Raw genomic sequence first — 22,967 nt, 5'->3', positions numbered from 1 at the left:
CAAAACGCAAAGGCCACTGTCTTCCTGGCTTTCACCCGGCTTTAGAAGTCAAACAGGAATAGCGTTCTCGCTCTCTGACAGATTTCAGCCAAGAAAATAAAAGGTCCTACCCCTCAGGTGCATCTTCCTTCCAGTCATTTCTTCCCTACGCATTTCTGAAAGCCTCTGGCTGTGCCCATGGGGGCAGGCCTCTGTGTCTCCCGTCCTTTTCTTTCTGTTCCTTCTCCCACCAGCCAGGTCCTTCCTGGGCCACCCCGCGCTGCACTCAGGTCACTGTGCTTTCAGGAACACAGAGTGATTCTGACATCATTCAAAGTAAACATAAAGGCAAATTGGACGTAAGCTGGTAAATATAAAGGTAAAAGGTGTAGGTGCAATGCACGCCCTAAAGTGCTTTAACTCTCCTCTGAGGTGGGTTATTGATAAAACCACTTTCTACGCTAATACATTTAATGGTGAACCTGTTAGAGCCAGGTTAGTCATTGAACACTCACTTGGTAGGTTAGGCTTTTCATAGATCAACTCCAACCACTATACTGGCATGTTTCAAACTTGCCTAGTTTCCACAGCCCTTAGAGCAAAGAATAGAGACTAAGATATCCTAATCCAGGACAAACGTTAAACACTTCCTGTGGGGTCAGTTAGCATTTTGTCTGTTTGGATGGTAACATCACTCAGCGTCGTCTGATTTTACTTAAACTTTGTTAAATTCTGATAAAGACTGATAATTAAATCTTCCTAACAAGGGTTTTAAAGGGTTTGATTCTGAAGAGGACGCTTCTCCACATGCGACGGCGCTTAAAAAAAAATTACTACACTGAGATTCTGCTGGAATGACATTCAATTCTTTCGAATGTTCCACGAGCCAGTCCATCGTGGAGCAATGCTGCCCCGTGTCCCTCCTACACGTGTGGCCGTCTGCACGAATCCACGTGCATCGGTGCTCACCCACGTGAGGGAGCCTTCCTGCAGCGTCGTGCAAGTGGCAGAATCAAACACCAGGGCATTAACAAAGCAGAGGCTTCTGGAAAGGACTGTTAAGATTAACTGTCTATAGCTGCTACCCTGAGGCCAAAGTATCTGCTGTGAGCCGGTACCTCTGAAAGGAGTCCTGCAACGGGGAAGGGAAACAATTCGATACGCGACGTTCCACTCCATACGAATTTGGGAGGGTATATTTACTGGCCAAATGTAGGTCAAACAACATGGCTGTAAATCAAGTTATTAATAGTTATTTTCCTTCCTTAAATAACCCAGTCCTAAGCTGGTCAGAGACTTGTCCCAAACGTCGGAGTTGTTCATCGGATCCCCAAATCACAGGTGTATCTGGTATCACTGTCATCTTCAGCAAAGGAGGCTCGCTGAGGTCTAAAATGAGTACGAATTCAGTGAAACACATTCAAGTTTGGATTACTCCGGGAGAATGTCTTCCAGAAGCCAAGCCAGGAACAGGGCAGGCTGCAGGCGGAGAGGAGAGCGTGAGTCACAGGAGGACCTGACCGGCACCGCCTCCTGCCACCCCCCGGACCCCACTCGCTCCACTGCCCCCTGCCTGGTTCACGGCGCCCTCTAGTGGCTTCTTTAATTAGATAGTAAAGATGACACCGGATCCGCTTTATGCAACTATTTTGGCACCTTAAAGAAATGCTACTTGCACCACGTGTGCGCCAGATGCATCCTCCCTGTCCTTTCTTTACGGACCCACGGAAGCCTCTCCCCCATCTCCCCCCATTTTCACGTATGAGGCGCACGCTGAAGTAACAGAGCTGGCAGGGCAGGGCACCGACCTCCTTACAAGGCAAACCCTAGAGGGTGATAAAGTCTTAAGTAAGAGGAGGTTCGTCCCTGAGAAGAAAATAATAGATGGCATTTGTAAGGCTGTGGTAAGAGAAGAAGTATGTATTTTCATCTTCCTCCATGGTTCCTGGCACACGGCTCCTAAAATCCTTGTCATTTCCTAACTGATACGAGGTTAAGGGGAGCACCTCCGTTATAATATCTGGCCCTTTTCTGTTGTTCCTGAAATAGCTCCCGAGCCACTAGTAAAGGTGAAAGAAGTGTGTTTTGTTAATCACAACAAGCCCCCTTCGACTAGGTCTGAATTTATGGGAATGAGGTGATTTCTGGAAAGCCCCCAGACAAGCACTTGATAGAGACTGGCTCCCAGGGGAACCAGCTGTGTGATGAGAGGCTGGGACTTTTAGCCCCACCCCCGAGCTCCAGGGAGGCCAACTGCAAATGGCCAATGATTTCATCAATCATGCCTGTATGATGAAGCCTCTATAGAAACCCTAAAAGCCTGGGCCTTGAGAGCTTCCAGGTCGGTGAGCAGGTGCGGGCGCTGGGAGGGTGACCCCGAGGGCAGGAAGCCCCACCCCGCCTCCCCGGGTACCTTGCCCTCTGCATCTCTTCACCTGGCTGTTCCTGAGCTGTACCCTTGACAACAAACTGGTAATCTAGTGAGTAAACCGTCTTGCTGAGTTCTGTGGGCTGCTCCAATAAATGATCAAACCAGGTACGTAGCATCAGAATTGAACTGAATTGTAGGACAGCCAGCTGGGGTGGGAGAATTACTTGGAGTAATTCTAAGAACAAAAGTATTCAGGGAGTTTTCTTGACAGCACAAGACCTGAAAATTCCCCAGCACGTGTGCAAAGGCCAAAGTTCTCACACATTTCTACCTGCACAGGAACTAAAGGCCCAGCCTGCAAAAGCACTTTCAACCTAAACCATGTTCCCTGGGCAAGCTTTTCTCGTTGACCTCTACCTTGTACAAATATAACTCAACATGCTACTGAAATACCTTTTTGCAGCACACCAATTCATCTTCAATCTTCATGTATTCTAGTCACGTGTATTTAATTTTTAGTATGTAGAGGTGCTTGGACGTAAGTAAGCAGAATAAGAAAATGAAGTATTACACCCTTAGAGGAGTCTTTTCTGTTCTGATTCATGATATTTAAAGATATTCGGCCAATATAAAAGCAAATCACCTAGCCCCAACTCCAAATAAAAATACAAATGCAACCCCCAAGTCCTGTCATTAAACAAACAAAACCAATGCTTTATTTCGGTGGTTACTTGGGCAGGCAGGACATAAAACCCCTCAGAATTAGTCTGTCTGGCATATGCACAGAAATACATACACAGCACTGGAGAGATTCACAACCCCTGATGTCTTCCATGTTTACAAGAGAAACGTTTTCCCAACATGCGGGAAAACTGGCGTCCTTTCCCGTCTACCACCATAGACAGCGGTAATTGCCAAGTTCAATGTCTATTAAATTGAGAAATACAGGTCAACAAAATGATGAATTAAACAACCTGTAAGAATTTGCGTGTTCTTTGTTTTTTTTTTTCATTAGGACCATATATACATTTGAAAAAGTGCTGCCTACACTTTTTGGGCAGCTGTGGCGCTCAGAGGGCCCCCCCCCCCCACCGCTCTCCCAGGACCCAAAGGCCATGTGGGTGGAACCACCGCCCAGAGCACAGTCAGGGTCAGCTGGTGACATGAAACTGGACAAGTACACACACACACCCTGGGACCAATCCAGTTAGACAAAGTGAACATTAAAACAACCCTCCCAATCTGCTGATTCTGGGCAATCTGTGCCTTGCTTTGTGTCAATAGCTGGTAGCCTGATTATTTTTCTTGGAATGCCTTTCCTTCTGCTAATTCAGATGCAGGACTGTGCACTCAGAAAAGGGACGTGCATATTTAGTTAGTCGTGTGTCCAGTTCCTGGAGAGCCCTGGCACCTCCTTCTGTTCTTCAGGAACTGCATCCAGCACCCCTCCCTAGAGCATCCCACAGCAAGTGACAAAGCCAGCATCCTACCAGGCAGCCCTGTCGATAACACAGAGCACGCAGACCGCTGACATTCTGCCTTCACGACATCTGCAACCTGTTTTCCTCAAAGCCACATTTAGGTCTACATGTTCTGTCTGAAGAAGCACCACCCCTTATGACGGCTTAAGGCTCTACAGCTGTGACTTAGCACAATCAGGACGGGATTTAGACACAAACCCTTGTCTACAACCACACAGATGAGAAAGGCTGTGGGCACTGCTTAGAGGTTTGTGCATTTTATGTTAGGTATGTTGTACCACAATTAAAAAAATAATAATAGTGAAAGCATCTTTTAAATTGGAATGCTTAATAGTCTCAAATACATTCACTTAAGATCTTCTCCTGGCTGATCTACTTGGGTGCCTTTAAGAAGCCCTCAACCCTAAACCTGCCTGCCTGCAACCAATGCCACGCGCTTGGACCTCACGGGCAGGGCGTCCTGGGCTGCCCCACCCTCCCCGGAGCCCACTCCAGGGGACGCCCTGCCCACCTGCTGGCCTCAAGCCCCATCCCTCTGGCGGACAGGTGCCCCCCCTCCCCGACTCTGCACACCTGTGGTCCTCACTCGTCCCCAGCATGAGCACCACCCCCCGCCACTGCTCTCTGCCTGCACACGTGTGGCTTCCTCCACCAGCAGAAAGAAACAGTATGGACGCCACTCCTGTCAGTCATCACAGGGGCTGGGCTCCTGGGGGTCAGTGCAGGCGGCCCAGGGTGACAAGTGGGGACAGGACCTTAGTGTGGAGAAGAGTCAAGGGTCCTTCCCAGAAAAGAAATGTTTCATTGAGGCGATGGATGCAAGAACCTAGGCAAGAGATAAACAAGATTCAGGAGGTGCCCAGGCCATGGAGGCTGAGGGCCACGGGGGGACCGCTGGGGCTGGCTTTTTGGGTGACCGGCCAAGGACAGCCGGGCGTGCTGGCTCGTGAAGGCCCAGGACCACCACACTCGTTTCCCGAGTTACACGAAACATGAATTCCTCTTCCCAACGAACATTAACCTTTAGCACACACGTGTATGCTTCTCCACCAACGCCATGGAACGCAACAGGTAGGTATTCAACCATACTTGTGTGCATCCTCCCATAAGGGGTTCATGTTGCGATGGCCTGTGCAGGGCCTGGCCAGAAACACAGCCAGTCGGCATCCTCTCACAGCCCTGCCGACTGCTCTTCACCCGTCTCCCCAGAGCAGCTGCAAGGGCCCGGACGCTTACTACAGTGACCCTCGGGGAGGAAGCTGGGCTACGTCTCACCACCGGGTCTGTGACAGCCCAGGAGGCTGCAACACACTGGGGGGCAGGACGAGGCACTACCTCCGGGGCAGATCAGAGTCAAATGCAGACATCCTAGCAGCCTGACCAGCCAGCTCCACCACCATAGCCGACGAGCAGAAAAGTGACTAATGATGAATCACTCTGGACTCTGATTCCCGTGAGATGTGCTTGTTCAATCTACGTCTTAAGAGAGAGCTGGAGAATGTTCTACCCAGAAAACAAATAAGAAAATGAGGAAAGCTACACATTCCACTCAGTGATCCCATTCACTGAAATTCAAGAACTGGCGTAAGAGAAAAGAGCATAAGTTTCCCCCTTTCTTGGATTTTTATCCTGTCACACTGTTGCCAGGAAAGACCTGGATATCATACAAGTTTCTTTCAGGTCTTTAAGACTGTTTGTTTTCTGCACCTTGGAGCACAATTTTCCACGACCAAAAAGCTGAAAACTGCCAAGCAAGGACCAAGGACCCGAGCTACAAATGGCAGAAAAAACTACAGACTCTGTTGTGTAATCTCTATTTGCACTATTAGAGGGCAATTTGGAGGAGTGGGGAGAACAGAAACATACTCACAAAATATCGCTCAAAAGGGGCAAAAGATTACTTGCAGCTTTCTCAAGTCATCCTTAGCAATTTAATCTTTTTCTCCTCAACCTTCTGATTTTGATTCCCAATTCTTCTATTACATCATAAATCAGGGCAGAAACCTGGGTGCAAGAAACTATGCAAATAACTTGTCATTCTGGAAGGTTCCCATTTTCCATTAATCTTAAAAATATTAATCCAAGAACACTGCAATTGAACAGGGAAAATCCAGGGCACAGGCCAAAAGCCTGTCACTCACTGGCACTGTGATTGCAAACAGGCAATTTTTTTAAAGGTAAATTATCTTCACTACCCCATTCAACATTAACTCTCTATGATTCTGTGTATTTACCTCCATAAATGTAAAATTCCTTCACGTAACCCATGTTTTTCTTCATTCAACAGATAATGACCGAGCACCAACTACATCTCTGACATTGGTCCAGCTACTGGAAATACAGACATTAACAAAAGAGAAAAGAATCCTACCACCTAAACGTAATGAAGTCCTAGGCATCACACTCTGGAAAAGGATTACGGTACTAAATGAAAAGCTGCAAGGAAGGACGTGAAACTTCTTCCACAACCTCTGGAAAAATAATTCCCTCTGTGAAGAAGCTAAAACCCACTCCGGTGTACGAGAGGAGGAGACGGAGATATTCCAAACAGAAACTGGACTCCTTGTGGAAAGGGGGGACCTCAACCCCAACGGAGCGTCTTACAAGAGAGGTTAGGGGCATGTGGGCAGCAGGAGTGGCACAGCGGACACTTTGTGTCCTCAGATGGAAACAGCCTTGGTAGAGTTAATGAACTGCCCAAACCAGAAAAGCATCCTCGAGGACAGACACTCTCCCAGGACGGCTGTGCTCACTACCTGGCAGAAGACGAGGACTTTACAACGAGATCTCTGTTATGTAAGGCAAGACGATCAAGCAGAGGGCACTCAGCTCTACGAAGAGCCCAATTTCTCAGGCATCAGGATGGGGAAACTCCTTCCAGGAGAACGTACCAGGCAGTTCCAAGAAATGGCACGTCTCCCGGAACTGCAATGCCCAGGAGAGAGGAGCTGTCTTTGCAGGATGTGATGGAAATGGGGCTTAAGTGGAAAGAGGCAACATTCAGGAGGGGGCCGGTGGGGCTGCGATGATGGAGATCCATTCCCTCGGGAATCTGTCTGATGAGCAGGACCCCCTGGGAGGCTTGCTTGTGAAAACAGGTTCCTGGGACTCACTTGGATTCATTCTGAATCCAAATCTCTGAAGTCGGGTCAAGGAATGACCAGAGTTCCTAAGCAAGGGCTTATGATTCTTATGAAAATGATGTGTCAACCAAGAGCAATAACAGCACACGTATAAGCGGCACCTTCTGAATAACACCCCAGCAGAAGGAAAACTCATGACAGTCTTTCTCAGAATGTGGGCCTCGATGGACACGAATTCTGAAGGAGCAAGCCCAGAGGGAGAGGCTGCACGTGCTGGATCCGTGAGAGAGGGTTTTGATTTCCACTCTCTCTCTACATATGTAACGCTGCATTTATTAATGATGAAGACACACAGTAGCAACCGTTTCTGGCACCAGGTCTCATGCCAGGCATATCTTGTAGGTCAAGCAGTTTCTAATGTTCCTACCAAACCAGCCAAGTAGGCATTTTTAAGATTTCAGATAAAAAAGCCAAGACACAGGGTGACTCAGCTCTCCCAAGATGAAGATGGAGGTCAAAGCCAACTCCAAGCGTGGACATCCTGCTTCCCTGGTACATTATAATTTTAACTTTCCTCAGTTTTTCTCACTAAACTTTAGTTTTAGTTTAATTCCCTATGTACACATCATTCTTTGTCACTAACCTTGAGTTTCCAGAGGCTGGACCTGCACGTCCTTGTGCCTCTTCCTCCCTACCTAACTTCACAGCTGGCACACAGCAGGTGGTCAGTAAATGTCAGCTGAGTATGTGGAAAATAGAGCCACCAGCCTCCATAAATCAAGCTGTAGAATTTTCCAGAAGGTCAGATAGCCAGGCAGAGTTCCCAAACTCTCTTGGGGTTGCTGAGTCCCCTGTCTGTTAGTTCCCTGGAAAAAGGCCCACCGGGCAAGTCACACCCAGGCCACCAAGCAAATAAATGCCAGAGGTTCTCATTCCAGCAGGGATGGAGGACTGTCTGAGGCCCAGGGGTCTCCTGCAGGAAGCATCACCTGGCAGGCCAGGCCTCCGCCTGTCCCTGTGAGCCCCCCTGACCACGTCAGGCCCACCTGGCCATCCCCAAGGTCGCAGAGACCACAGAAGGATTCTGTCTCCATTCAGGAGGCGCAGGCACCGGCAACCACACAGTGCAGAGCCAGAGGGGACGATCAGTGAGAAAACACAGAAACTGGTGTCACTGAGAGTTAGTCCATTGCTGCAAGGCAGGTAGGAACCATCCCCCTACGATGCAGACCTCTAGCTGGCCTTGTGTCAGCGGCCCCTGGGGCTCACTACACTGAGCCCCCCAAACAGGAAGCATTCGTGATGCAAAGGTGCTTTTAGCCATCTGACACACAAGCAGATGGAGTCCACTGGGATTATTTTTCAAAATATATCTCAAATGTACCCTTGGAGGTGGAAGGATTAACAACCTGTCCCCCATCTCCTCTAGTCCCTGCCCCCCACTCCTGACAAGGTCAGGACTGTTATTAAAGTCTCTCTCAGTCAGAACGAGGCCCAGGGTTGAGCAAGTGTTGGCTACCCGCCCCTGGCAGGGGCCCAGTTCTAAGGGAGCAGCAAAGGGCGGTGGGAACCACCAGGCAGGCTCCTGGCTCCGGGGCCGGCGCCTGGTTACTTAATTCTGCGGAAACACCTGCTCCTCCCAAGATCTCCGAAAGGGTCAACTAGTCATGTACCTGCAGGGCCTGCCCCCAGGTAAGGAGCTGAGATCTTTGAGGGCCTTCCTGGAGACAGATTAACGCACGGTGGGGGTACAGAATATTAGCTAATATTAGACACGTGAACAAGGGATGCTGTAACCTTGCTGAAGTACTTCTGAAGGCAGCAGTACACTGTGTCCTGAAGATCGGAGGGTTACTTTTCCTTACGAAAAATCTCTAGCTTGAGATCTCCCTTTGGGGATAGACCTTAAAATTATAAAAGAAAAATAACTCATTCCAAAAAAAATTTTTTTTTACCTGAAATGGCTGGTTAATTGCAGTTAAAAAAATAAAGTAATTTAGATAAAGTGTAATATAAAGGAAGACATATATTGTTAGATTTCAGGAGCTAGGATATTCTAGTTTCCCACCTAAGAGCAATCTAAAGATATTCATTCATCACGGATATATCTAAGTTGTGGCCCATCACTTCTGAAAGGGACTTATACTTCCTTGGGCGAAAAGGTCCATGTGTTCTGTGACCAATAAATTAAAAAGGACCCACTGCTTCCTGTTGCATCCCTGGGGCCTGGGCCCCATGCCTGGTGTGGGCTGGACAAACAACAGATATTTGTTGAACGAATGAAATGAATGAAAGAAACAGGACAACTACAGCGAAGAGCATGAAAAGCAAAGGCCCCAGAACAGAAGGCACTGTGGGGATAAAGCCTCTAGTGGAGGGCGGGCATCCTGACAGCCGGAGAAAACAAGAAACGGGAGTGGAGTCCAATTATCCGCTCAAAGGAAACAGGCAAGAGTGATGTGAGCTGTCAGAGCATCAGGGAAGCGGAGGCCCAAAACAGCCGAGACTTGAGAAATTACACAGGACGACAGCGGGGGTTTCAATTCTGCTCCAACTGAGAACCGGGAAGGGCGAGGTCTGCCCCTTGCCTGACCCTGGGACGACAGAGTGAGAGCCGGCACCTCGATGCCTTTCTGTTACCTCTTCCTTATGGAGACAAATGACTGTCCCAGTGGAAGGCTGGGAGAAGTGTAACAGAAAGGAGACCACTATCCAGGATGGGGGGTGGTGACCGTGGGATCCCACCCACTTGGCTGCTTTCAAGAACAAGGGAAATCCAGTCGCTACAGCCAAGAAAATCTCCGTTTGAGGACCTGGAAAATGTGAGTAGTCAAAAAGAAAGGAAGACATGCATGGACTCTGATAAGGATGGAGGAGGAGCCCTGAGGCAGAGCAGCAAGGTGGTGAGAAGCGCAGATGCCAGAGCCCCCCCGCCCCGCATAGCTGGGTTCGGGCCCAGCTCTGCCACTCCTTTGGGGTGTGATCTGGGTGACTTTATGACTAATGCCTGTGCCTCAATTTCCTTCCCTGTACATATGGGGTAATAACAGTGCCCACCCCAGGACAATTAAGTGCATTGAAGTCAGGGAAACATGGAAGAAACAGAGGACACGACACCTCTTGGACGGGCTGTAATATCACCACTTGAAAGGATGCTGCAGAAGCATCCCTAAGGGCTTTTCTGCATCTTAACCCAGTCAAAGGTGTTTGGGCACAGGGAAGGGGTAAAAGAAATCCAAACTACATCAGCTCTGGGATCAACATCCAACCAGAGGCTGATATTCATTACGATTCAGGATTCTGTCGAGCATTTCTTTCTGAACATTATCTTTGGAAGACAGGCTAGTTTCACTATAAGGAAATGATAGTAAGAAAACAAAAGTTACGTGTGTGTGTGTGTGTGTGTGTGTGTGTGTGTGTGTGTGTATGGTGAGTAAAGCACTGGAGATGTTCTCCATCGTACAGTAAAGGGTGAACTGGATGAAAGGGTATCCATGAAACAGGACGCAAGCTCGGTTCAAAAGCAACCTCATCTTACATGAACACAACACTGTAAATCAACTATGCCTCAATTAAAGAATACAGGGCTTCCCTGGGGGCGCAGTGGTTGGGGGTCCACCTGCCGATTCAGGGACGCGGGTTCGTGCCCCGGTCCGGGAAGATCCCACATGCCGCGGAGCGGCTGGGCCCGTGAGCCATGGCTGCTGAGCCTGCGCATCTGGAGCCTGTGCTCCGCGACGGGAGAGGCCACGGCAGTGAGAGGCCCGCGTACCGCAAAAATAATAATAACAACACATTTTATTTTACTCTGGCTATTAAAAAAATTTTTTTAAATAATTTTAATGAAAGCAACCTCATCTTCTCGGCTGACTTACACTCTCTCATGTATCACCCCCTCATGCAAATGTTCCTGACACCTCATCAGTGGCACCACGAGAAGGGAAGGGCTCTGCTAACTGGTCTTGTCTTTGCTCGCCTGGAATCATCCGAACCCACGGAAGGTACAGGCAGGATCTCAGGCCCTTTCTGGAACCCACAGGTATATATATGGCATGCGAGTTCAGAAATCCGTTAAACAAATATCTATAAAACCCAACTATGGACAAGGCACTACAGCAGAACCTTCGAGATGAGGAAGACATGGTTCCTGCCCTCAAGACATGCATCATCTCAGGAGAAAGGGGAAAAATACAATACATAAAGGAACACTTAGAAGGTAGCTTTTATGTATAGGCTCCTAGGGGTAAAAAAGAGCTCCACCAAATACAGTTGTGCACATCAAAACTGCACCCTAATAACCAAAACTTTTGGTCTAATGAAAACCAAGTGAAGCAACCAAAGCAGAAAAGACCTGTGACGGGGTGACAGGACGACGGGAGGCCGGAGCCCGGAAGGCATCCCTCAATTCCGGGAGCCGAGCTGCTGGATTTCCCAGTCTCCTTCTGAACTGGGGACTGACTCCGTTTCTGGGCTTCACAACCCCAGGGATCGTGGGCGATGCTCTGATCACATCTCAGGAGGCTTGGCTGTGTGCACACATGGCCCCGCCTCCAAAGGGAACAGAGTCCCAGCTCATGTGCAGTGACTCTCCTGCGTGGATTTCAAACCTCTCCGCTACTCGGGGCATCTCTGCTCAGCTGTGGTCTGCTGAGTGGAGCAGGACAGGGCTGGACCACTCAGCTTCAGTGCTGGGCAAGAATAACAATCAGACCAAGTTGTTTAAAATGAGAAGAGGCCGAACTTCCAAAACTCACAATTCTCTGAAACCTCACATCTCAAAAAATATTGTCAAGAAAAAGCTAAACATAGGATTCCCATACTATTAAGCAATTCCACTCCTAAATATATGCCCAGAGGAACTGAAAGCAGAGAGTCAAACAGATATTTGCACACCCGTGTTCACTGCAGCATTAGTCACAACAGCCAAAAGGTGAAGGGAGACCTAGGGTAGACCGACAGATGAAGTGATAAACAAACGTAGTCTACAGACAACAAAATACAATTCAGCTATCAAAAGAATGAAACTCTCATACATGCTACAACCAAGATGAACCTTCAAAACACTATACTAAGTAAACCAAGCCAGGCACAAAAGGACAAACATTGTATGAGTCCACGCACACGAGGTACCTAGAAAAGGCAAACTCACAGAGACAGAAGAGAGTAGAAGAAAGGTTACCAGGAGCTGGGGGAATTCTTGCTTAATGGGTACAGAGTTTCTGTTTGGGATGATAAAACATTTTTCAAATAGATAGTGGTAAGAATTGCACAACACTGTGAATGTACTGAATGCTATTGAAACACACTTAAAAATGGTTAAAATGGTAAATTTTAGGGTATCTGTGTTTTACCCTCGTAAAAAAATACATTTTTAAAATACTATCAAGTCATTAATTCCAGCTATTGCAAAACCTCCCACTTTCCAAAGAAGACACATCCCTTTCACAGATTGCTGCTAGGAAATGTCTGAAGTATTTTAAACAACCGTCACACAAAAATAAGCTGCTTAGGTTAGGAATGAGCTAACAGAAACCAGGGCATTAAATCCTCTTTGCCAGACAGAAGGAACAGGTCAAGAAAGTCATGGCAGATCTTTTATTCTGAACATCAGGTCCCTCGCAAAGGACCAGATCAAACACCTCCCAGACACCTAAGGCCTAGAGCTGGAGCCCCTGGATGCCTTGCAGATTAAGGAAGCAAGAAAGAACAGCGTTCTGTCCCTGTCAAGTGCTGCCCCGTATCCCAAGCTGTCTCGTTAGGAAGAACTTCCGGCGCAGAGGTGGTAAGGAGAGGAGGGATGGTTCAGGGCTGCAGGAGGGCCCCCTCCACCCCGGACGGGACAGGCTGCAGGCTCCTGCAGGCTGTGCAGACCCCGGCTTGGGAGGGGGCAGAGCCACCGCACCAGGAGGGCACCGGCCTCTGTGCTGCACAGCTGGACACTGCAAAGCCCAGCCCATGCACACAAACAGGCACAGGGACACGCGGGGCCGCAGGGGTGCCCAAGGAAGGCTGAGCATGCGGCACCTGGATGCACTTGAAAGAGAGAGAGAGACCTGCGCTTTTCTGCCCCACGTCACAGACCTGGGAGCACAGGCTCCCTCCAGCCCCAGACCAGCCACTTCCACGCTTCCATGTGAAATGACCGTGCAGCATCACATACAAACACAGCATGCTTGCCTCTTTTGCAAACTGCCTGCTCCTGCTTTTTGCCAGTTTTTCTATGCGATTGTTTCTCTCACGTATAGGATTTTTTACAGTAAACTGAGGATACTAATACTTTGCCCGTTATACGCACTGCAAATATTTTTCCCGGGCCAAAGTGTGCCTTTCAGTGTTTTAGATGCTGTCAGGTTTGTACAGCAATTTGTGTGTTATGGACTCAAACATCTTTCCTTTATGGTTGTGCTAAGTCTTACTTAGGAAGTCTTTTCTCAGCCTGAGTGTATGAAGATGCTCACTACTCATTAATTCTTTTTTTTTTTAATTTTTATTGGAGTATAGTTGATTTACAATGTTGTGTTAGTTTCTGGTGTACAGTACAGTGATTCAGTTATACACATACATATTTCCATTCTTTTTTAGATTCTTTTCCCATATAGGTTATTAGAGAATATTGAGTAGGGTTCCCTGTGCTATACAGTAGCTCCTTATTAGTTATCTATTTTATATATAGTAGTGTGTATATGTCAACCCCAATCTCCTACTTTATCCCTTCCCCTCACGTTTCTCCTTTGGTAACCATAAGTTTGATTTCAAGATCTGTGTAAATGTCCATCGACATGAATGGATAAAGAAGATGTGGTACATATATACAATGGAATATTACTCAGCCATGGAAAAGGATGAAATCATGCCATTTGCAGCAACATGGATGGACCTAGAGATGATCATACTAAGTGAAGCAAGTCAGACAGAGAAAGACAAATGTCACATATGATATCACTTATATGTGGAATCTAATAAAAAATGATACAAGTGAGCTTATTCACAAAACAAAAACAGACTCACAGATCTTGAAATCACTAATTCTTATTATTAGACAAAATAAAAAAAATTTTGTTTTCCACTTTTAGTCAGTCACTCACCTGAAATTGATGGTTGCGGATCACATATGGTAGGGACCCAGTTTGACCCCATCCCCCATGCCCACCACCCCTGGAGAAGTCACAGGCCCCCTGTCCTCAGGGCTCTACCACAACTTCTCTGTGCTGTACTGAGTTTCCATAACTGTGTGGGTCTCTATGGGATGTCTATTTGTCCGTCCTTGAATCAATAACATGCTTTCCTAACTGTGATGCCTCATAAGCAGCCTTGCTCCCTGACGGTGCAAATCACCCCTTCCTGCCGACGTCTGCTTTGCTCATCTTCAAATTTCTCTTTGCTGTTATGGAGTTTTCACATGTCCGTATTAGAGGTAGGAACCATCTATCAGGTCACACCAAACGTTTCGAAACTTGCTTGCAATCGTATTCAATTTAAAGATAAACTTGGGAAAACGTAACATCTTCACTATTTAAGTCTTCTCATTTGTGATCATGGGATAACTCTCCACTTACATAGGTCTTTCTTATGTCCCTTAAAGACATCTTAGAACATCAAGCAATCTAGTTGAATTTATTTCTAGATATCTTATCATTTTTGTAATTATGTAAGCGGGATTTCTATTTGCATTACACTTCCTGATTGTTTTCTACCGTTGCACAAGGTATTTTTACATTTTATCTGTTGATCTCACCTATCTACCATCTTGCAGAACTCATTTATTTTAAATGAATTTTCTATTTGGATAATATTGGGTTGGCCAGAAAGTTCGTTTGGGTTCTTCTGTAAGATAATATCATTTGCAAAGAGGCACCAATTCCATTTCTTCCTTTTGGTGTTTGCATTTCTGGTTCTGTGTTTGTTTTGTGACACTGGTGAAGACCTCTTGTGACAGCAGGCCTTTCTGTGTCATTCCTGACTTTCACGGACGTGACTCTTTTCTCCACCATGGATGCTGGATGCTGTATATCTTCAACAAACAGACTTTAAACAGGTTACAGAGGTTTCTTTTTACTACAGACAGTCCCTGACTTAATGGTACTTCCACTTAGGATTTTTTTACTTTAACATGGTGAGAACGTGATTCACATTCAGTAGAAATCGTACTTCGAATTTTGCATTTTAATCATTTCCTGGGTTAGCGACATGCTATCCGATCCTCTCTCGTGACGCTGGGCAGGGAGCCTCAGGGCCCAAGCAGCCCAGCTCACGAGGGCAAACCACTGATACACTTGCAACCAGTCTGGACCCAGACAACCATTCTGCCTGCCACTTCAGTACAGCATTCAATGAATTACGTGAGATAGTCGACATTTTATTGTAAAATAGGTTTGTGTTAGATTTTGCCCAACTGTAGGCTAATGAAACTGTTCTGAAAACATTTAAGGTGGGCAAGGCCAAGCTATAGTGAGTTAGGTGTATTAAATGCATTTTTGACTTAATGATATTATCAAATTGCAATCAGTTTATAGGGATGTAAGTCAAGGAAGATCTGTACTGGTTTAGTAAGAGTTTGGTTGTTACTGTTTGTTTTGTATTATATGAGTGGAGAACTGTATTAAATAACTCTGTCTCCGGTACAATGACCATTTTCTTTCCTTTAATCTTTCCACGTGTTAAATGTGTTCACAGTCTAATGATGGGAAAGTATCCTTGCATTATTATAATAAATCCAATTTGGTCATAGCATTTGTTTGTTCTGTGTTTTATTCAAGATAAACTGTTAAACGTGATTCCTCAATGCTTTCCACAGACTTTTTGGTTGTACGTTAAAATGTGAAATAGGCCCGTACTTGGATTTCTTGGACTGTTTCTTACAAAACTACAGAACGTTATAAAATGAGTGGGAGAGCTCTTCTCTCTCTCTCCAGCCACTGGCACAAAAAGAGAAATTATTTGTTTTTTGAAGGCTCCATGACACTCATCTGCAGAATTCCCTGAGCATCTCTGAGGAGGTGGTATTATTTTCTGACTCCACTCTGCCAGAGTTCTTTATTAAAATTTGATATTTCTCCAAGTGTCAACTATGTTTTGTTTCTCCCTTTCAACTATTCTTCTTTATTCCTTCAGGATTCTCCACCTAAAACTTTTGAGTGCTGTCTGTACTCACAGAGCTATATTTTCCATCAGGTCACATAATGTTTAATTCACATGGCACAGAAGAAACATTCTTGGTTTTCTTAGGTAATCTCTAAGCTATTTCCTCTTTCAGATGCAATCAGGTTTTTTGTTTTTGTTTTTTTTTTAAGCCTTCTTTTTAGAGCAGTTTTAGGTATACAACAAAATTGAGAGGGGGATGCAGAGTTTCCCATTTATCCTGTACTCCCTACATATGCATAGCTGCCCCAAAAGCACCATCACTCACTAGAGTGGTACATTTTTTTTTTTACCAAGGATGAACCAACACTGACACATCAAAATCACACAAAGTCCACAGCGCACTTCAGGGTCCACCTTTGGTGAACCTTGGTACATTCCATGGGTTTGGACAAATGTATCCATAGTGATGTCGAGCATTCTAACATCACACATAGTATTTTCACTGCCCCAAAATCCTCTCTGTTCTGCCTGTTCATCTTTCCCCACTGCTGCCTGTCTCCATAGGTTTCCCTTTTCCAGAATGTCATACAGTTGGAATCATACAGTATGTAGCCTTTTCAAACTGGTTCTTTTACTTAGTAATATGCATTTAAGATTTTCTGTGTCATGTCATGGCTTGATAGCTCATTTCTCTCTAACACTGAATAATATTGCACCACAGTTTATTTACCCATCACCTACTGAAGGACATCTTGGTCCCTTCCACCTTTTGGCAATTATGACTGAAGCTACTATAAATATTTGTGTGCAAGTTTTCAGGTGGACATAAATTTTCAACTCATTTGAGCAAATACCAAGGAACATGAATGGCTGTCTCATATGGTAAGAGGATGGCTAGTTTTGCAAGAAACTATCAAACCGTTCTTCCAAAGTGGCTGCACCGTTTTGTATCGCCACCAGCAATGATTAGACTTCTTGTTGCTCCACAGTCTCTCCAGCACTTGGTGTTGCAATTTTGTCTGTATATTTTTGCAATACATTAATTATCCATTTCCCTCATACATTCACATTTATTGGCATAAAGCTGTTCATGGTTTTCTCGTTTGACGATACTTTTTATCTCTGACATGCCTTCATATGATTTTCTTGCACGTCCTTCTTCCTCCTGAGCGTCTGTGATTTTGGTAGATTTTAGGAAACACTGGCTTTAGTTCTGTTTCTGTCTATTGATATTTTCTTCATCATTTCAATGATTTCTGATCTTGACTTTTTTTTTTTTTTTTTTTTTGCGGTACGTGGGCCTCTCACTGTTGCGGCCTCTCCCGTTGCAGAGCACAGGCTCTGGACGCGCACGCTCAGCAGCCATGGGTCACGGGCCCAGCCGCTGTGTGGCACGTGGGATCCCCCCGGACGGGGCCCGAACCCGCGCCCCCTGCATCGGGAGGCGGACTCTCAACCACTGCGCCACCAGGGAAGCCCGTACATGCCTTTTTCATTGAGTTCTAAACGACTGATATTTTCATTGTGATCTCCTAACCATGAGTGAAGTGAGGAGGTATTGTAACGTTTCCACAATATGTTTACATGTTTTGTTTTGAACTTTTTCTGTTGACTTCTGATTTAATCACACTGGGTCAAAGACCGTGGCATGCATGAAACAGAATGCTTACAATTCAGTTCAACTTTCCATATATGGTCAACTTTTTAAAAAGTTATAGATTTTAGAGAAGAATCAAGTGTCTTGTCTGTTGGGTGCAGGGTTCTACGTATTTCTACTAATTTGAACCTGTTAATATTATTAGAGATAGCCTAACAGTATTATATATAAATAATACAATAACACTACTATAATTATATATAAACAGTACTATAATTATATACTATAATTGTATATAAATAATAATCGTCGTATTTTATATTTTCTGTCTGACATCCTTTTTTGTTCACATCTGGTTTTTCGCCCTTTTCTGCTTGATGTTGGTTGTTTTTATAAACTGTAGATTCCCTTATATTTTTTTCTGCTAGGTTAGAAGCTACAGATTATACACATATTCTTTGAGTAATTACAGTCAATATTTTAGTTGCACCTACTATTTTAAAATACGTTAACTATCTTTTTTTCTAATGTACTCTCAAGACATTTTACATTCCTTTTATCCTAACTAGGGTCTTATTATGATTCCATCACACATTTAACACTCATTCCCAATGGCTAATTAACCAAAGTTTTAGTTTAACCTGGTTTTAATAATTCACATAGAATTCAGCTTATGACACAGCATTTCCTTCTCAGCCCGTTACTCTTTTCATGCTCCGGGTCTTCCTCACCACCCACATTTCTTCTTCTGGAAGTACAACTTTTAATCATTCTTTTAGTGAGGACTGCCAGTAATAAACTGTCTCAACCTTCACCTGAAAGCTTTGTTTTGCTGTCACAAGCTGTTGGGATAAAATTTTAGACGGACAGTTCTTTTTCCCTCAACACCTTAAACATCTCCCACCTTGTCTTCTGGCTCCTCCTGGGCCCAAGTCGGCCATCCATCCAATGGCCATTCCTGGGTCGTGAAATCTGTTTCCCTTTGGATTTTCTCTTGTCTTCCGTTTTCTGGAATAACGCTAAATGCTTTTAGATGCGGAAGAACCGTCATCTTTCCTCTTAGTTCTCTGAGTGCGGTGGGGAGGCTCTGTCTCCTCATTTCTGGCCCGTTCTTGGCCAGCATCTCTTCAAACCCCACCCCCATCCCCTCTACTCTCCTGTCCTCGTGCGCGTCTACACGACCGTGTCCAATGACCCGTCCACGTTTTCCCGTGACTCTCTGGGCTAGAGGGAGGTGACTCCGGCTCATCCATTCTCTTTAGACCAAATCCAGCATTTTGGAAATGCCAATGGCTATTCATCTCATTTCCAAAGCTTCTCAGGGACTCTCTCTCACACCCCCCGTTCTTGCTTCATTTCTACCCATTGTGTTTCACAGTTTCTTGTCCTCTCTGGTGGATGTTATTCTTGCTTTCATCTCCAGGGCATTACAAACACACTTATCTGCACGTTTAAGAGGCAATCTCTTGATCCTGGGAGCTGCGCTGCCCAGTAGCAGACTGCTTCCCGTGCTGGGAACACCGGCGTGCAGTGGTACCTGGGCTGGGCTGTGCCTCTGCGTCCCCTGCCCACCCTCCTGTGTGCTGGGGTACTGGGATGCTCAGGGACCTCCTCAGGGGAGGCTGCAGTGCTGTGGGGCCGTGCCAGCTGCCTGGCCGTAGGTCCACATGCACTGTTTTCCAGGGTCTTTCAGGAGGGGGGTGTGCCCCACCCCAGCTCCCAGCGAGCTGCAGGAGCTTGGCCCCTACTAGTCCCTGGGACCTGAACCGCTGCCGTCAGTGGTGGCTTTGGGACCTGCAGCCTGGTGGGCACGGGTGTCAGCACTGCTCACTGCTCTGGGGGCATCTCCGTCCTGTGCCTGAGCCAGGCTGAGTCCTTTTGATTTGCCTGTTTTATATGCCGTGTGTGCAGAATTACTGAAGAGTGGAGGGAAAGGTGGTCAATGTCAGATGGCTTAAAAGTTTGCACTGTCTGGGGAGCTGAGTTCCGCCTGGAGTCACGTCCACTCACTCCCCCAGGCCCAGCCGCAGCTGCTAAGACACACAGACCCCAGGTCACTCACTGTAAGCAGTGAGATGTAATAAGTTAAGATTTCCCTGAGTTTCAAAGCCGATGTGATCAAACCGGTACTCCTCTTGCATCACTTCGTGTAAGAGTTTTCTAAAAGGGCACCCTAAAATTACGCTTGACACAGGAAATCCCGACAGCTTTTACAAATCTTCTAATGCTTGAGAAAACATCCTTTTGACTTCATGGCTAGCTCCCAGACTTTATTTTTGCTAAATTTCATCCTCTTTCTCCTTAGGCAATTAAGAAAATCTGATTATTCTAATTCCTACCAGTTCTAAACCCTACAATTTCTGATACTTAAACTCTCTAATAATCTCAACCACCAGCCATGTGTGCTTTTCCTGTCCCATCTCATGATCAGACCAATTATCTTCCTAAGTCCTGTCCTACGTGAAAGCTTGGGTTTATTAGACCTAAGTTACCAGACCTTGTAACCATTTAACCAGAAGAAACAGAAGGAATCCTAGGAAAGTAGAGAACTGCCAAGAGTACATACACGCAAAACCAGCTTAAGTGCAAATAAAAATGCCAAAATCAAGAGGGTCCCACCATGGAGGGGCCTCTAAGGTCACCTTGAAGTTGAATCCTGGGAAAATCCACATGAAATCTATTTGGAAGTTTTGCTCACTGAAGTTGGTTCATTGAAAGAAACTATAGGAAGATGTCATGAATCAAGTATTTCTCTCTTGTACAGACTTTATTTTCCTTCAAGGGGAAAAGAAGAGCTAAGGTCAGCATCTTCTTATATCAGAGCCAGGAACAGTTTCTTAGCATACAAAGCCTAGCATCGCTGCAGAGCTGTAGTGAGAGTCAGGGCATCTGCGTCAGGGCGCTTTCGTGACTCCGTCCTTACCTTGGTGATTCGCCAGCCGGTCAGGCGGCGCTGGGAAGCCGGGTCCTGCCAGATTTCCAGGACGGCGAGGAGATGTCTGTTCCACCTGGTCCTGGAGAGACAGGTGGGGAAAGGCTCTGGTCAAAAGAAGCACTTCACAGGGGTCACATCCACCACCCCCAGCATTTCTTTTCTTTCTTCCCCCATTTCTTACTTTTTCGATTTATTTACTTTTTTAGTTTTGAACGACCGTTGTTTGAAATACGCAGTAAAAGGAAAGTTAATCATAAAAAGGGATAGCCTGCTGGCTAGGGAGTTGGAAGAAAAAGTTACTCCTTGTTTTTGGCTTACATTGCTTTCCCTGAAGAGCAATTCAGAAAGAATTCCTGTCAACTGCAGGCTTTAAGCCCTGAATGTAAAGAATTAGCAGTCCATGGGGCACAGGCATCTTCTGTGACAATTCCTGGTGATCAAGCCCTAGGCGGTCTGTTACCTGGGAAGGAAATGCCCAGCGACCGTTTTATAATTGGACCCTCCACAGAGCATCCAGAGCTCAGTGGCACTGCAGAAAGAAATTTCCTTAATAGTATAGATGTATTCACATTCAATGTTTTTCCTACATCAGTTTTAATAAGTCATATTTTTATAGGTGCTTGTCTAATCTAAAATTCCAAATTTACTGGCATATTATTCATAACATCCTCTGATTTTATTTTACTCTCTGAAGAGATGTCACTATAATTTTCCTGTTGCTGGTTGTTGGTGGGATCTTTCTTGATTTGTTTCACTGATTAGTGGGAAATACATTTTATTGATATTTTCCAAGAATAATCTTTTAGCTTTTTTGACCCTCTCTATTGTATTTTGTTTCTATTTCAGTATTTTTTTTTCTAATTTTATTGGAGTCTAGTTGATTTACAATATTGTGTTAGTTTCGGGTGTACATCACAGTGATTCAGTAGGTATATATATACATACATTCATTATTTTTCAGATTCTTTCCCCTTGTAGGTTATTACAGAATACTGAGTAAGGCTCCCTGTGCTATACTTAGGTCTTTGTTGGTTATCTATTTTATACATAGTAGTGTGTATATTCAGTGGCATTTTTTAGACCTCAAGTGAAGAGAAAAATTTTCAGCAAAAGTTAAAACAGCAACATTAAAATCAAGCCCACAACTCCAGGGATTCCCTGGTGGCACATTGGTTGACAGTCCGCCTGCCGATGCAGGGGACACAGGTTCGTGCCCTGGTCCGGGGAGATCCCACATGCCACGGAGCGGCTGGGCCCATGAGCCATGGCCGCTGAGCCTGCGTATCCGGCGCCTACGCTCCGCAACGGGAGAGGCCACAACAGTGAGAGGCCCGCGTACCGCAAAAAAAAAAAAAAAAAAAACAAGCCCACAACTCCAGAAAAACATCTTCATGGGATTATAATCAAGCCAATGAAAGATACATTAAAACATGGACAAAGAAAATGGGCCTGTAAAATATTTCCACGCTTAAAAAAGTATTAGCAGTGATTAACTTGGGGTGGAGAGATGACAGACTTCTCTGGAAGCTTTCGTAATTTTTTATAAATGCACAGATATTGCCTCTGTAATTGGAAAGATTTTAGAACTGTGTCAGAAAGTATAAGATCTGCATGGAAAATCTATTAATATTAATAAAAATTGACACAGTACAAGTAGCTACCTTCAGCATCCTGGTACCACAAAGCTCCGCACATGGAAAGTCCCCCTCCCCCACCCCCTGGGTGCCAGCGTGGCGTGGAGCTTATGCTGCCAGCCGAACTCCCATTTCATAGATGAGGAAGCTGAGGCATGGAAGGAGCGTCCACCCGCTATCATCCCGTGGTTAGGGGCAGCCCTGGGACTGGACCCCAGAACCCAAGTGCCTTCCAGCCCAAGCTGCTCACACAAGAAACTCCAAAAAAGCACATTATTCTGACAAGACACTTTACGGCCTGAATGCTCCCCCCACCCCCTGGCCAGTGGCTTCTGCATCCAGAGCCTTGGCCTGCCCGGGGGTAGGAGAGGATGGGTGATAACCCCACTGTGTGTCCACAGGGGTGGGTCTGGTCCACACTCCGCTGGGGCCACTCCCAAGAGAGGGAGGGCAGAGTGGGGAGCAGCACGGAGAGAGTCCAGAAGGGAGAGAAGATGCTTGCTACCCGGGGAGCACAGCCGCCTTCACACCTTCCTCCAGAAAACCTGGGGAAAACTGAACAAAGACCTCTGGTAAGGGAGAGATTTTCACACGCTTCTCTCTCTCTGCTCTCCCCCTTCAAAAGGAACGGCTCTCTTTTGGCTTTTTTAACCACAGACATAATGCTTGCTAGTTAGGAAAATCTAGATGCTAAAGAAAAGTATAAAGACAAAAGTGAACATGAACCTCTCTTCTCTCACCCAAGGATGTTAATCCTATCAGCAGTTTCTGGGCTGTTCTTTCAGAGAAAAAAAAAAAATGCACAC

The 22,967-nt window shown here is 45.8% G+C and overlaps 1 protein-coding gene across 6 annotated transcripts in view; it reads right to left on the bottom strand.

Annotated features, from left to right (window-relative positions):
* Positions 1-22,967, bottom strand: part of GRB10 (growth factor receptor bound protein 10) — a 202,741-nt gene that overhangs the window by 85,337 nt on the left and 94,437 nt on the right. For all 6 annotated transcript variants that reach the window (XM_033402270.2, XM_033402271.2, XM_049715147.1 and 3 more), the window contains one exon: positions 20,516-20,606. In XM_033402270.2, coding sequence (XP_033258161.2) covers positions 20,516-20,606 — 91 coding nt within the window. The remainder of the gene's footprint in view (positions 1-20,515; positions 20,607-22,967) is intronic.

Source organism: Orcinus orca, chromosome 9, assembly GCF_937001465.1.
Source record: "Orcinus orca chromosome 9, mOrcOrc1.1, whole genome shotgun sequence".
Lineage (NCBI taxonomy): Eukaryota > Metazoa > Chordata > Mammalia > Artiodactyla > Delphinidae > Orcinus > Orcinus orca.
Note: the sequence above shows the minus strand (reverse complement) of the source record. Positions and strands in the feature narration are given on the sequence as shown.